Source organism: Prosopis cineraria, unplaced genomic scaffold, assembly GCF_029017545.1.
Source record: "Prosopis cineraria cultivar Desert tree isolate PC_DT_omini unplaced genomic scaffold, ASM2901754v1 PC5, whole genome shotgun sequence".
Lineage (NCBI taxonomy): Eukaryota > Viridiplantae > Streptophyta > Magnoliopsida > Fabales > Fabaceae > Prosopis > Prosopis cineraria.
Window position 1 is genome coordinate 6,317,145 of NW_026555336.1, and position 13,871 is coordinate 6,331,015.

The 13,871-nt window shown below is 25.6% G+C and overlaps 1 protein-coding gene across 1 annotated transcript; it reads left to right on the forward strand.

Moving 5' to 3' along the window:
* The first annotated feature begins 1,173 nt into the window (after positions 1-1,173).
* LOC129312050 (2-oxoglutarate-Fe(II) type oxidoreductase hxnY-like) lies at positions 1,174-13,237 on the forward strand. Its single transcript, XM_054954612.1, has 11 exons — positions 1,174-1,299; positions 2,503-2,695; positions 4,780-4,857; positions 4,943-4,994; positions 5,126-5,253; positions 6,679-6,776; positions 6,914-6,972; positions 7,577-7,633; positions 7,801-7,846; positions 9,739-9,818; positions 12,994-13,237. The coding sequence occupies exons 1-11, from the start codon at positions 1,219-1,221 to the stop codon at positions 13,058-13,060; spliced, it is 939 nt and encodes a 312-aa protein (XP_054810587.1). The 5' UTR covers positions 1,174-1,218; the 3' UTR covers positions 13,061-13,237.
* Positions 13,238-13,871: the final 634 nt, after the last annotated feature.

A 13,871-nucleotide genomic window follows, 5' to 3' on the forward strand; every position in this document is an offset into this window, starting at 1 on the left:
AATTAAGACTAACAAAACTCTTTTAGAAGTTTATTGTATATGAAGCTCAAAGGAGTAAGCATTAATGTAACGTGTGAGATTGAAAAGATTTGAAGAGTGGATAATGAAACAAAAGAAATATTATATAATTAAATAAAATATAATACAAAGTTTGAAATGGTGCAGTCCTCTTGAAAGTATGGTTCCATGGTTTTCACATTCTATTGTTTTCTGATGCCACCTAATAATAATATGCAATTCAATACCCAAACCTACTTGCAAAAGTATGAAGATCCTTTTTTTTTTTTAATGCAAATATCTTCACCACAAGACGTCATATAAATGTAAATGGGTTGTCTTTTCAGACACTCAAACAATATTTGTTGGCTTTATATATATATTAGATTGTCGATTGTTAATCAATTTAGACCAAATAATTATTTTTATGATTGAGTTAGATTAGATCAGAGTTAAGTTATTATTGAGTTAGAAACAATAGTTGAACTGAAAACTGGAGCAATTTTCATAAAATTGGATGATTTGAAACATAATATTAAAAAAAAAGCCTAAACAATTTCAAAGAAAAATAAAAAAAATTAGATCTTGCTAAAAATTAACTTTATTTTTAAACATTTCACATGTATAAAATATAAATTGAGACCATTTTTTTTATAAAAATGTTGATAATTATAAATGCAAATACATATACTTTTGAGTTTACTTATATTTAATTTAACCAAAATTCACATATATTTGACAAATTATAAAATTATAATTTATAATATTATTAATTTATAATCATGTTATGTCATTTTATTAACCTACTAAATATTTTTTCTTATATTTATTTTATATATATATATTAATATTATTTTTATTTAATTTTTATATTTCTGGTTCGCCTATTAGTCTAACTCAGTTGGATCATACGAATCGTGAATTATTGTCCTTTTCAATTCAATGTGCAGTTCAATTATGAAAACATTGGTTATTATTTAAAATGTGGATAGGAGGCAAAGAAAATCTGGATTCTGATTTTCCCCATTTTTATATTGAAGATGAGGATCACGATTGTTCTTATTTTACTCTTTTGTATAATTAAAGATAATATACAAACTTTTTTTTTTGTTTCGTATTGTTTATTTTTAGAGTGTATATATAAGAATGTTGGACTTGGGAGCGGAATTGAAAGTGGGCATTATTAGAGGAATAAGCAGAAGCCAGGAAAGGAAGAAGAAGATGCGGTCGGCAACGTTGAGTCTTCCTATCATAGATCTGTCCTCACCTGATCGCTCTTCCACCGCCAACTTGATCCGCCAGGTTCTTCCTTTCTCAACTTTCTTCTTTTCTTTTTCCCTCCAAAAAAAAAAAAAAAACTTATCTCCATACTTTTTGCTAATCAGAATGCATCATATTTTCTAAAAACTTTCATTTGATTTAAAATATAAAACATTAAATAAATTTTATATATTTTTCAATCATACCTTTATTTCATTATAAAAGGTATTTTGATTAAATCAAATACTATATTTATTCTATTCAAGGACATAATTGAAAAGATATGAAAATTATTAAAAAATTAATATTTTAACCAATTTTTTATAAAAACATAAATTAATTAATAATAACTTATAATATTGTAGTCTATAGGAGTAATTTTTACTCCATTTTAATTTTTTTTCTGAATATAAGAACTCAATTTACCAAAAAAAATATATCTCAATCTTCTTTATCTATCTCATTTGATGTATTTTTTTAAATTATACCTTTATAGTTAGGTTATTGTATTGAAAAGTTAAATTTTACATACAATTTTAAGTTGGTACAAGTAATAGAAGCTATCGTCATTTAAACAAGTGGTTAGGATTTCGAATGTTAATCCTTAAATATGTAGCAATATTTTAAGAGAGGGATATTTTAAGAAAATAAAGGTATTCATAATTTTTTACAAATAATTAGGTAACTCAATTTTTAAAATTATGTTTCAATTACTGGTGATTTGAATTTGATCAAATCAAAGCAATTTTTTTAATTCGTGGGGATTTAAATTTAAATTTGAACCAAATCCTTTAATTAAATGCATAAAATTTTATGAATTTGGATTTGTCTAAATCCAAGCAATTTTTTTATTACAATTCCTTTAGAATTTCAAATATCTAATATATATACTATTATTTTAAATATCAACATTTCTCTTTCAACATGGTAAATATGTGGACAAGTCACCAAGTAGGACAACATTTTCTTTTTTAATTGTGTGGATTTTTATCCCAACAAATAATTTAAAATACATTGATTTTAAATGAAAAATGTAAAATTTAAATTCATACACCCAAACACCACTTTAATTTATTTTGAGGAGTTAATTATTGGAGGGAGCATATATAGCTAATTTGGTCCACATAATTGAAAATATATATAAATGGGAGTAAAACATATATTTATATGTTTTAAAAATTGACACCAAGGAAGTGGATCACAATCAAACTCAAATGTTGAAACTGAGTTATAATAATATTGCAGGCATGCACTGAGCACGGATTCTTCTATCTAGTGAACCATGGGGTGGAGAAAGAGTTGCTTCAGAGAGTTTTTGAGGAAAGTAGAAAATTCTTCTCACTTCCTATGGAAGACAAAATGAAATATCCTCGCAAGGACCACAGAGGTTACAATCCCCTCTATGTTGAGAAACTTGATCCTACTTCACCCTATAGAGGTAACCTTTTTCTTTTTTTTGAAAATTACAAATAGATCCCTAACAGGGGATTTATTTATAATCCACCAAATTTGCTAATACATGCGATAAAAGTACTTTAGGTAGTATTTGAATAGGTAGATTTGGATTTAAAACCTTACATTTTAAATTCATGTATCTAAAATTCTTTTATTTAAGTAATTTACATAACAAATGTTATTGCTATTAAATAGTGTTTCAAATGTGCATATGAAGATTTGAAATAATAAATGTTTAGATAGAATTTTAAATTATGAATGAATTAAAATAAAATTTAAATCTTCTATAAATTTTTAAGTATCCAATTAGGGAATTTCACTCAAATTTAAATTCAAATTCATATGTATTTAAACATAGCATTAATGTCATGTATATGACAAGTGCAAAAGATGAATACTAAGTTATTTATTTGTAAATTTAAAAGTGGAGAATATTAATGAAAAACTCTTGAAAGAATTAATATCTAACAAGGACTTTGGATAGACCAAATACTTGTTAATAATAACTTTATTTATTAATTTATTAATGTTTACTACTTAAAAATCTTTTTAAGAAATTAAGTTTCTTCTTCCAAGAATCGGAAATTTGTTAATTAAGTTGTTGGTAAAAAGTTGAAGGGAGAATGATAAATAAGGACTCTTAAAAATATAGATGATATTTTATAAATAAAACTTCAAAATTTATATCTTAAACTTTGATTACAATGTGAAGGTCCTTATTTTATACTAATGTTCTTTCAGGTCTTCAATTATCATTTTCCATCTAGAAAATTGATTTGTAAATCACAAACTTTGTCAAGGGCCAATTTCTTTTATCTCTTTTTTTTTTCCTTAGGTTAAAGGATATTTTTGTTCCTCAATTATTTGCTTAGGAGCTTCTGTCATCTTAAACTCTCATGTGTTGCAATTTCACACTTCAACATTTCAAAATGATGCATTAAACACTTTGCTATTAAAAAAATTAATTTTGATTAATAGTTGACTTAAAAATTGCAGAAAATAACTTTAAAAATTACAAAAAAGATCCAAAAAATTATACATAAATATCCTATGAAAATTAATATTAATTAAGTCCCTTAGATTACATATAAATAACAAGATACAAATGTTATTTCTTATTCACATAAAAGGCCAAAATACAATTTTGACCAATAATTGTTTTAGAGACTTAACTGATATTAATTTTCTCATGTGGTATTTATTTTTAATTTTATGGGTCCTTTTGTATACTTTTTAGGTTACTCTTTGTAATTTTTTAGTTAACTAACAGTCGAAGTTAACCTTTTTAACAGCAAGAATATACCATTTTCAAATACTAAAAGGCAAAATTGCACTATATAAAAATTTAGGATACCATGTGCTTTTAAGCGAATAGTTAAAAGATAAAAATATCTTTTAATTTTTTTTTTTCACTTGTCATAGATAACACTCAAGGACTTTGAAATTTTACAATATCTTAGAAAATTTTTCTAGGACTTATTTGTAAATAATTTTTTATATGAGATTTGTCTGTAAGTTTTCCTCTTTTTTTTGTCCTTTCTCATTTTGGTGTTAATCTCAAGCAATTCTAAGACCTGTTTGTTTAAGATTGAAAAATAAGTAATTATTGGATATTTTAGAGATTTTATAAAAAAAGATTTATTTTGTAGAGATTTATAAAAGATTAACATTATTTTATGTTTGGTTACAATAATAAAAAAAATAATTATAGTTATTTTAAATTTTTATGATATCTTCTTTTATTTTTTTTATAAAAATGATTAATTATTATATTATTTTAAAATTTTATGATATCTTTGTGTATTTTACCTTTTTAAAATACTTTCTTTTATCTACCGCATTAAATTATTTTTATAAGTTATTTAAATAGCTTCTTAAAATAATCAAAATTCTACTTTTTTCAGATTTTGATTATTTTTAAAATTTTAGACAAATATAATAAAAGCTCACAAAATAGTTTTAAAAAAAATAAGTAATTTTTTCATAAAATAAACTAAAACAAATGTGCCTCTGGTAGGGTTTAAGAGTTTTAATCTTAAGTGACACTTTCAACTGTGCCATGAACAGGTGATTCAAAAGAGAGCTTCTACATTGGTCCCTTAGGAGATCCTGCAACAGTGAATCTGAATCAATGGCCTTCAAATGGTACGCAAATTATATTATTATACCATTTTGTTTATGTGCTTTTTGTTACGCCAATAACACATGGTCTTCGAATTGGATCCCCCAGAGGCACTTACAAAGTGGAGACCCACAATGGAATCACTATATTGGAAAGTCTTGTGAGTTTTGTTATGTTATTGATCATGCAAATTGAATACCAATTTTCTTGTGTTTTTTTTAATTTCTCTTCTTATCATAACGTTCATATATAATTCAAATTAATTTAATTTGTTCTCTGCCGTATATATAGTACTGCTGCAAAAGAGACACTATCTTTATTGGCCATGTCTCTGAACCTTGACGATGATTTCTTCGAGAAGATTGGAGCCTTAAGCACTAACAACCCAGAAGCTTTTCTTCGCCTTTTGCGCTATCCAGGTTCGTTTGTAGCACAACACAACGGCAAGGTCGTGTTCTTTACTTCAATAAGTTATAGACCCGGACAACGTGCGGGCTGGCTTATATGGGCTTGGCTTGCTTGAACTCATTTAAATTTTAATTAGGTATAATTAATTATGTATAATTAATTATGTATAATTTATTTTAATTATAATTGATTATATTATAACGCAATCTTTTTTAATACTATTTTTTTAAAATTAATTTTAATAGAATTAAACATATTTAAATAATTTAGTCAAAATTAATTTAGCTGTGCAAATTATTATATAAGACATTGCTTTTTAAAATTAAATTATTAATAAATTTGTATCTAATATTATTAAATTTATTAAATTTTATTTAAGAAGTAAAATATATTATTTAAATTATATATCTTATTAACCAATATAATAGTGATCCATTTGATATTTATATAATTATATACTAATTAATTAGAAATTTAAATTATATTTTAAGGTAATATTAATAACTTAATTTGTGTGTAAAATATATATATTTGGTAAGGGGAGACGGATGGGGGAGCAGTGGGGTATAGGAGCACACAAGAAACACCATGAGAATAGAGAGAGGATATGAGGGAGGGGCATTTGAGAGGGGTATAGTTGGCAAGTCAACATTTTGACAACCAATAAATGCTGGTAAATGTAAAAATTGAAATTGACAAGCAAGTGCAGCCGGCTTCAAGTAAAACGTGATTATAGCCAAAATAATTGATTATGAAGAAATGGGGGTGTTTGGGTATTTTTTCCCCAAACCAAGATTTTAGCCAAAATAATCGATTCTTTGGGAAATCCAAAGAAAATTGATTATCTTTTAATGTCCAGCCTTTGTTGAGTGGGTTTAGGGTTGGTTTTGAAGTCCCTTTTTTATTTTTTAAAGTTTTTTCAAATCAAGTATGACATTATAACATTACATATTCATTATCTAAAATATAATCTGTAATATTTTAAAATCCAAAATAAGTAATGTCAATCCTAATTTTAAAATACAATCACATATTCTCAAGTTTAAATTTAAGTTAAAATACCTCAAATTTTTAGGTTTAAAATAAATATAAACTTAGACAAATAGTTTGAGTCTGTCTTTCACAAGCAGGACTCAAAAGCCCTATCATGCAAAGATTCATCAATTTTTAAAGTCCGATCCCAAAAAACTGGGTTTAAAGTTTACACAAGTGGCCTAATGATCTCAACCATATTCCTCAATCTACATATTTATTGTTCTTAACGACTTGAACTATCTAGCAAATGAATATGTTCTCTATCTTAGAAACCAGTGTAAAAAGGTGAATTTTACCTGCTGTAAAATGTTTTTTATTGTAGTGGTGATATTTATGTTTGCTGGGTTGTTATTAACTTCAATGATATAAGCTGTGTGTTATATGTTCACCAACTATGTTAGGTGAAGTGGAAGATGATGAAGAAACATATGGTGCCTTTGCACATTCAGATTATGGCATGATAGCTCTCCTCATGACTGATGGGGTCCCAGGGCTTCAGGTCCATTCTAGTTTCTTAATTAATAATTAATTCCTTAATTTTAATATTAACCTATAATTTCTTTACAAGTTAATGATCACTTATTCTAAGGCTTAATTAATTGATTGATTAATTAATGTAACATTCCATACTTACAGATTTGCAAAGAGAGGTCCCAGCAGCCTCAGGTCTGGGAGGATGTGCCTCACATAGAGGGGTGAGTACATGGGCTAATAAATAAATAATAGAATTTGGATTTTGTGAGATAAGAATTCATGTATTTCAAGTTTAATTACGTATTAAACTTGTGGTATAATAATTTTATGATTATATATAAAGTTACTGGATTGAAAATCAATGCAAAACTCAATAAATTAACTACATATTTTCTCCGTTCAATATTATATGATATTTTTAACTGAATTATATCTTCAATAAATTAATTAATTATCTTTAAAATTACATACTTCTTTCATATTTATCTTTATTTAATAAGATGTCTCAATTAGAAAAACTTATTAATTACACCACCCAAAATACCTTGTATTTATTAACATGATTTTTGTAAAAAAAAAAAATGCTTTAAAATACTAAACGGAGGGGTATATATTTTGATAGAAAATATTTTCAACCTTTAACAAAATATAAACCTAACCATCACTCAAAAATCTGAAGTAATAATACTGGTCTTGAGATGTAGGTTAATTGGAAGCACTTAATATATTCAAATAAATGAAATAAATTATATAATCTCTAGAAATAATCAATATTTACAAAATATAAAATCAATAGGCTTATACTAATCCGGTTTGAATTCGCAGGGCCATCATAGTGAACATTGGAGACATGACGGAGAGGTGGACAAATTGTGTGTACAGGTAATTCATCATCATGTCATATCACATAACACATAGTATAGAAGCTGTTAATCAAACGTCTTTGGATTGAAAAAAGCTCATTTAGTAACAAATCAAATTAAAGTCTTTTGTAGAAACACACACACAAGCCACTCTCAATCTCAACTAGCTTCATTATTCTTTTGCAGGTCAACACTGCACAGAGTTGTGCCAACAGGAAGAGAACGCTATTCTGTAAGCCACTTAATTGCAACTATACTTCCTCGTTTGCTTTATTTTGTCATTGTTGATCTTATTATCTTTCTTGAATGATGGATTATATGTTTCTAAAGGTGGGCAATATGGGGTTGCCAACTTGCCATGAGTCGGGTTGAGTTAGAAAAAAGCTGATTCAAATAAAAATATTTTTTTTTTTGCCTCAAACCAAATAACCATGAATCAAAAACTTTAATAGGTTAAAGTTAACCTATTTAACTCATATTATTTGTAAAATATTAAAAAAATAAATGATTGAGAGAGTTTTGGTATCACAATCTATAAGACAAATAGATTTGAAATGAATAGTGATAAAATAGATCAACGTCATATGTTTATGATATGAATTTTTTCAATTATATGAAATATCATATTAAACTTTATTATTTAGGTATAATTTATTTTATAAATTCATACAAAATAAATAAATAAATTGATAGATTGCCCATTTGATTTACGAGCTTATGAAAATTAAATCAGGTTAAAATTTTTTTAATTCATATAAAAATGGGTTGTACCAAAGTACTTTACCCAACCAAAATATTTTTCAACTCTTAAATAGCGCATGTTATTCCCTTAAGTTATGGGAGTCAGCCATGTGGGCCCTACTCAGAGTTTTGACCAAGACATTTAGCATGTCCATCATCCACATAAAAAAAACTCAATAACTCAATGAAGAATTTTAGAGCAGGATGATGTTTTTTTCATTATATCAAAGATTGGTGAGATCCTTTTAACAAAGCTTTAGGTCAAGGATAAATGACATTAAAGGATCAAAAATTGAATTAAATTTAAATAAAGATCAAAATATTTAGAAATTCAAAATAAGGATAAAAAATCTTTTAATAAATTGGTCTAGAAATTTGATACTTTTATGCCATGATTTGCAAGTGAAATTCAATAATTTGTAAAGAAAAAAACTTCTCAAACATATCATTACTTCCAAAATTTAACAAGTTTTTCATTTATAAAGTAACAAATTTCACTTACAAATTCTTGTTTTTAGGGCTGCATATTTTTGATCCTTTAATATCATTTCCTTTAGATTAATGTATACTCCTTTTGTTTAAAAATGTAACACATTTTTTTATTAAATCTCATTTCCTAATAAAATAGTTATCTATTTTCTAACTAACCTTATCTTTTCACATTTATCTCTATGAAACACTCTATAATAAATATAAAGTCATTATCAATAGGGACACTTTTAAAAAAAGGACAATGATTACACTTCAAAAGATTAAAAATGTCTTATATTTTTGAACATCCAACTCTTCAAAAAATGACTTACATTTTTTAAATGAGGGAGTACTCTCTAAAATATGGAATAAGAAATTCCTCTGATGTCATATAGTGTGAGTATTCTAATTTCTAAACAAATTGAGTAACCCTTCTGATTTTGGATCAATTTGGTTTCATTTTTTTTAAAGTAAAAACTCATTTAGGTAAGTATTTTGGATTTAATTATTTTTACAACTGTTCTCATTTTTTGTTTTTAAAAACAAAAAAATAAAAATATCTTAAAATTATTTTCATTTTATTTTTTTTATTTTAAAACATACTAAATTTAATTATTGAAAAGTATAGTTAGTTTGACAAGTTCTATCATAAACCACCACTATTAATTATTTGAAACTGTCACTATCAACTTATTTTTTAATCCTAAAATTATATTTAAATTAACATAACTAAATAGATTTTTTTGTTTTATTTTGAAAATCAATTTTAAAACTTATATTACAAAACAGCTTTTAAAAATAGATATGAATACAAAAACGAAACGGGGCCTTAATTATCATGATTGGGCTAATGAGTAAATATGCTAAATAAATTATATTTTTGCTTAAGATATTGTAATTGTTATTGTACAGGTGGTTTTCTTTTTAGACCCAAACCCGGACACTGTTGTGGAATGCCTTAAAAGTTGCTGCAGCGAATCATCTCCGCCCAGGTATAAAATTTATTTGTTTCTGTAATAATGAAATTAAAATATTTGGGACATTTTTTTTAAATTATCTAAAACTTATTTATTTTTAATCTTAAACAAAAAGCTTCCATATCTTAAATAATTCTTCGTGAAATAATTTGTTAGCTTGTGTTTTTATTATTGATTACTAAGCTAAAATATACATATATCTCCTTCAACTAAAAAAATTAAGAGAGAAAACTATGAAAAATGAAAAAAAAACTATTTTTTGCAATTTTCGCTCCTCTATGATTTTTTTTTTTTCATCCAAATCAACGATCAAGCCCACAATTATCATCTTTCATTAGTGAAACTCCTAAGTTTGGACCAATTGCCAAGCCAAGAGCTTACTTTGGTCAAGGGATGCAAAATTTTAAACTCAAAGGTATGGGTGAAAAATATAATAGTAGGTCCATGCACTTGGATTGTTTTTTTTTTTTTTATTCTTATAGTTTGGTTACAATGTTTACAGTCCCTTTAATTTGACTTATCTGTGATGTTAATCCTTGTAGTTTTAAAAATACAAACAAATGTTAAGGTTAAATGGTGAATTGGCCCCTAAATTATAGATTTAGGAACACCTGTGGCCCTACACATATTGTTGGTAAAATGTTTCCCTTCAATTTTTTAAAAATGATATAATCTAACCTTTATCATTAATAAAAATTAATTTTAACAGTTAATTAATTAGAAAATTATAGAAAAGGACCAAAAAATTAAAGGATCCAAAAATACAACAAGGATCCAAAAAAATAAAGAAAATGAACAATAAAATTTGGGTAAATATAAATTTTAATCACTGTACTTTACTTGTGTATTTTTTTTAGTTTTTATACTTTTTTTTTAGTGTTTTAAGCCCCTATATTTTTATTTTTTATTATTTTCAGCCCTTTTATGAGTAAAGTATAAGGATCTAGAAAGCACCCAAAATAATAAAAAATAAAAATATAGAGCCTTAAAATACTGAAAAAAAGTATAAGCATCAAAAACAAAATGCAAATAAAGTACAAGGATTAAAAGTTATGTTTATCTAATAAAATTTTATTGGTTACCTTTTGTAAATTTTGATATCATTTTCTATATTTTCTAATTAATTAATAATCAAAGTTAATTTTTTGTTAACAATAAGAGTTAAATTATATTAATTTTAAAAATTAAAAAATAATATTGTACTAAAAATGAATTTTGGTCATAGAAACTCCTGGATATATAATTCAGAAATCAATTTCCTCCTTTACCCTAAAAACTAGAGCTGGCACTCTATTAATCACTTTGCCAACATGATAAAAACATGTTGGTATATACATGTACGTGTGAGAGAGAGAAAATAAATTCATCTTATATGATTAATAATAAAAAGGTTGGGAAAAAGTTTTCGTTTTATATTTGACTTGAATAGAATGTGGGAAATGAAGTTAAGATTAATCATACGAAGAGTTAAAAGAATTAAATACACATTAGAAAAATTAATTATATTGGTGTTAGTTCATAACCTTTATGCACATTTTTTAAATTATAGAGGTTAACATCGCAAAACTGATTAAACTAATTAAAAAGATTGAAAATGACATAATAAAATTATAAATATTAAAAAAAATACAATCAAAGTACAAGAACTTGTTATTAAGGCAAGACTCATGTAAGGTAGTGGGGAACCCCATAAGCCAAGAAAAAAATTACATGTGATGACTTTAAATATTTCATGTTTCCTCATTCATAGATTTCAATTGCCCCTGCCCTCTCTAAAGAGGAAAAAAAAATTCATGTGTCCCCGTACAAATTTATTTATTCCCTAAAAAAATTATTTATTTGACCAAAATTTTACTTACTATATGTTATAACCTTAAATGACACGTTTTAGAAAGAATGGAGCAACAATTTAAAAAATAATCTTTTTGATTGTTTAAATCAAACTTTTATCACAAAAAATTGATGTACAATACAAAAGAGTTAAGTAAGTCTTATTAATTAAAATAATAAATAGGATCCTAATAGATATAATTTTTATGTTGTTGTAATTTTATATTTAAGCCACAGTTCTTTTGAGGTGTTTAATTTTAATAAATCTTACATTTAATATAATTTAATAAAAAATTAAAATTAATTTATCAAAAAATATTAATTTTTATCTTAGTTACAAATTTTACTACCACTAACTAATTTTTCTGAGCTGCCTATTATTATATTTTCCCTAAAACTGCAAGGCACATGGTTCAAAATTTTAAGAGTATGGATGCAAAAAATTCAAACACATACCATAAATAACATATTTATACTTTTTCTTAAAGTGAGAAGTGCGTTTGATTCTGATGTATAAATGGCATCTGTCTAAATTGCTGGGCTTGATCTTGGTTTAGATTTTTTTTTTTTTCGCGGATAATCAAAGGAACGTGATCCTAGGTTTACATTCTAATGCTTCTTATTTTGGGGCCATAATTAGTGACTAATAGATTAATGGTAAAAAATGAGAAAATGATAATAAAATTTTTTTGAATTATGTAAATAATAATTTAATTATTTGAAATGTCATAATATCAATAAAGTCTCTCTAGACCTCTTTGTCAATAACTTTTTTTAAAAAAAGATCATTTTACCCTCACTGATAAATTATAATTTCTTGTTCAATTATTGTAATTTTTTTGAAGAAAAGTTATTATTCTTTAAACAAAAGTTGTGAATGGAATTTGTTTTTTTAAGAACTTATTTTTTAATAATAGAAATTATACTTAACAAATTATAATTTTTTGTTCAACTCTTGTGATTTACATAATATAAATTATTATTTTTTAAACAAACATTGTGATTGGAGCTTGTTTTTCAATAAAAAAATTACATTTGATAAATTATAATTTATTGTTCAATTCTTACGATTTATATAACAAAAGTTGTAATTCTTTAAATAAAAGTTATGATTGAATTTTGTTATTTTCAGTAAAAGTAAAATGATCTTTTTTTCTAAAAAAATTATTGATAAAGAGGTCTCTAAAAATTTCATTGATATTATGGCATTTCAAAGAATTAAATTATTATTTATATAATTTGAAGGGATTTTATGATTATCTTGCCTAAAAAATCAATGTATTTTGACATTTTTTCATTTATTAATTTTACGCAACTTATTTTTATTTATTTTTTTAAAATTTATGGTTTAATAATGCAGATTCCCGCCAATCCGCAGTGCAGACTACTTTACGGAGCGTTTCAAGCTTACATATGGATCATCATAAGTTATTATCGGAGAATTCCATTCAAGAACCTTCAGATTATTACGATACTTTCAATAAAATGTTGTGAAGAGGGCTGCGAGCTTTAATAATAGATCCGATGCTTTCCATTATTGCAAAGTGTGATGGTTTATATATTATAATTATTAATAAAGGACTAAAGGGCATTTTAATCTTTAATGATTTGCTCAAAAACGTTTGGTATTTTTTTTTTTTATAAAAGGACAGCAATTAGGCAGTGGTACTAGTGTCTTGTACCAGAATTATATTTAAACCAGGAGGAGATGAAAGAAGAGGACGAAGACTAGAAATACAAGATAGTGCCATCTTGGCAAAAAAATCAACAGTTTTATTAGCATCTCTTAAAATACGTTAACTATGCATCATCCACTCTTGAGATAGAAGAGCATGAATTTCAACAATGATGTCAGCATATAGGCAAACAAATGGTGTATCATTTTGGATAGCATCAATGGCTTCCCTTGAGTTAAATTCTAAGACAATCTTTCTATATCCAAGGTCCTAAGCCAATTTGAGGCCCCACATATAAGCCCAAAGTTTGGCATTCTAAATAAAATCAGGAATAAGGGCTAGATCTGGAGGGCCGGGCTTATAGGCCCTGTTTAAATAAATGTTCGGACTTTAAAAATTATTTTTTTTCAAAGGAACCGGGCTTGAAGGCCTGACCCTAATAAGCCCTATGAAAAAAAGCTCGGGCCCGGGAGGCCCTTCAAGCCCTGATAAGCCTGATTATTTTATACATACATACATACATACATATATTTGATTGATAATGACACAATTTGGTTAACAT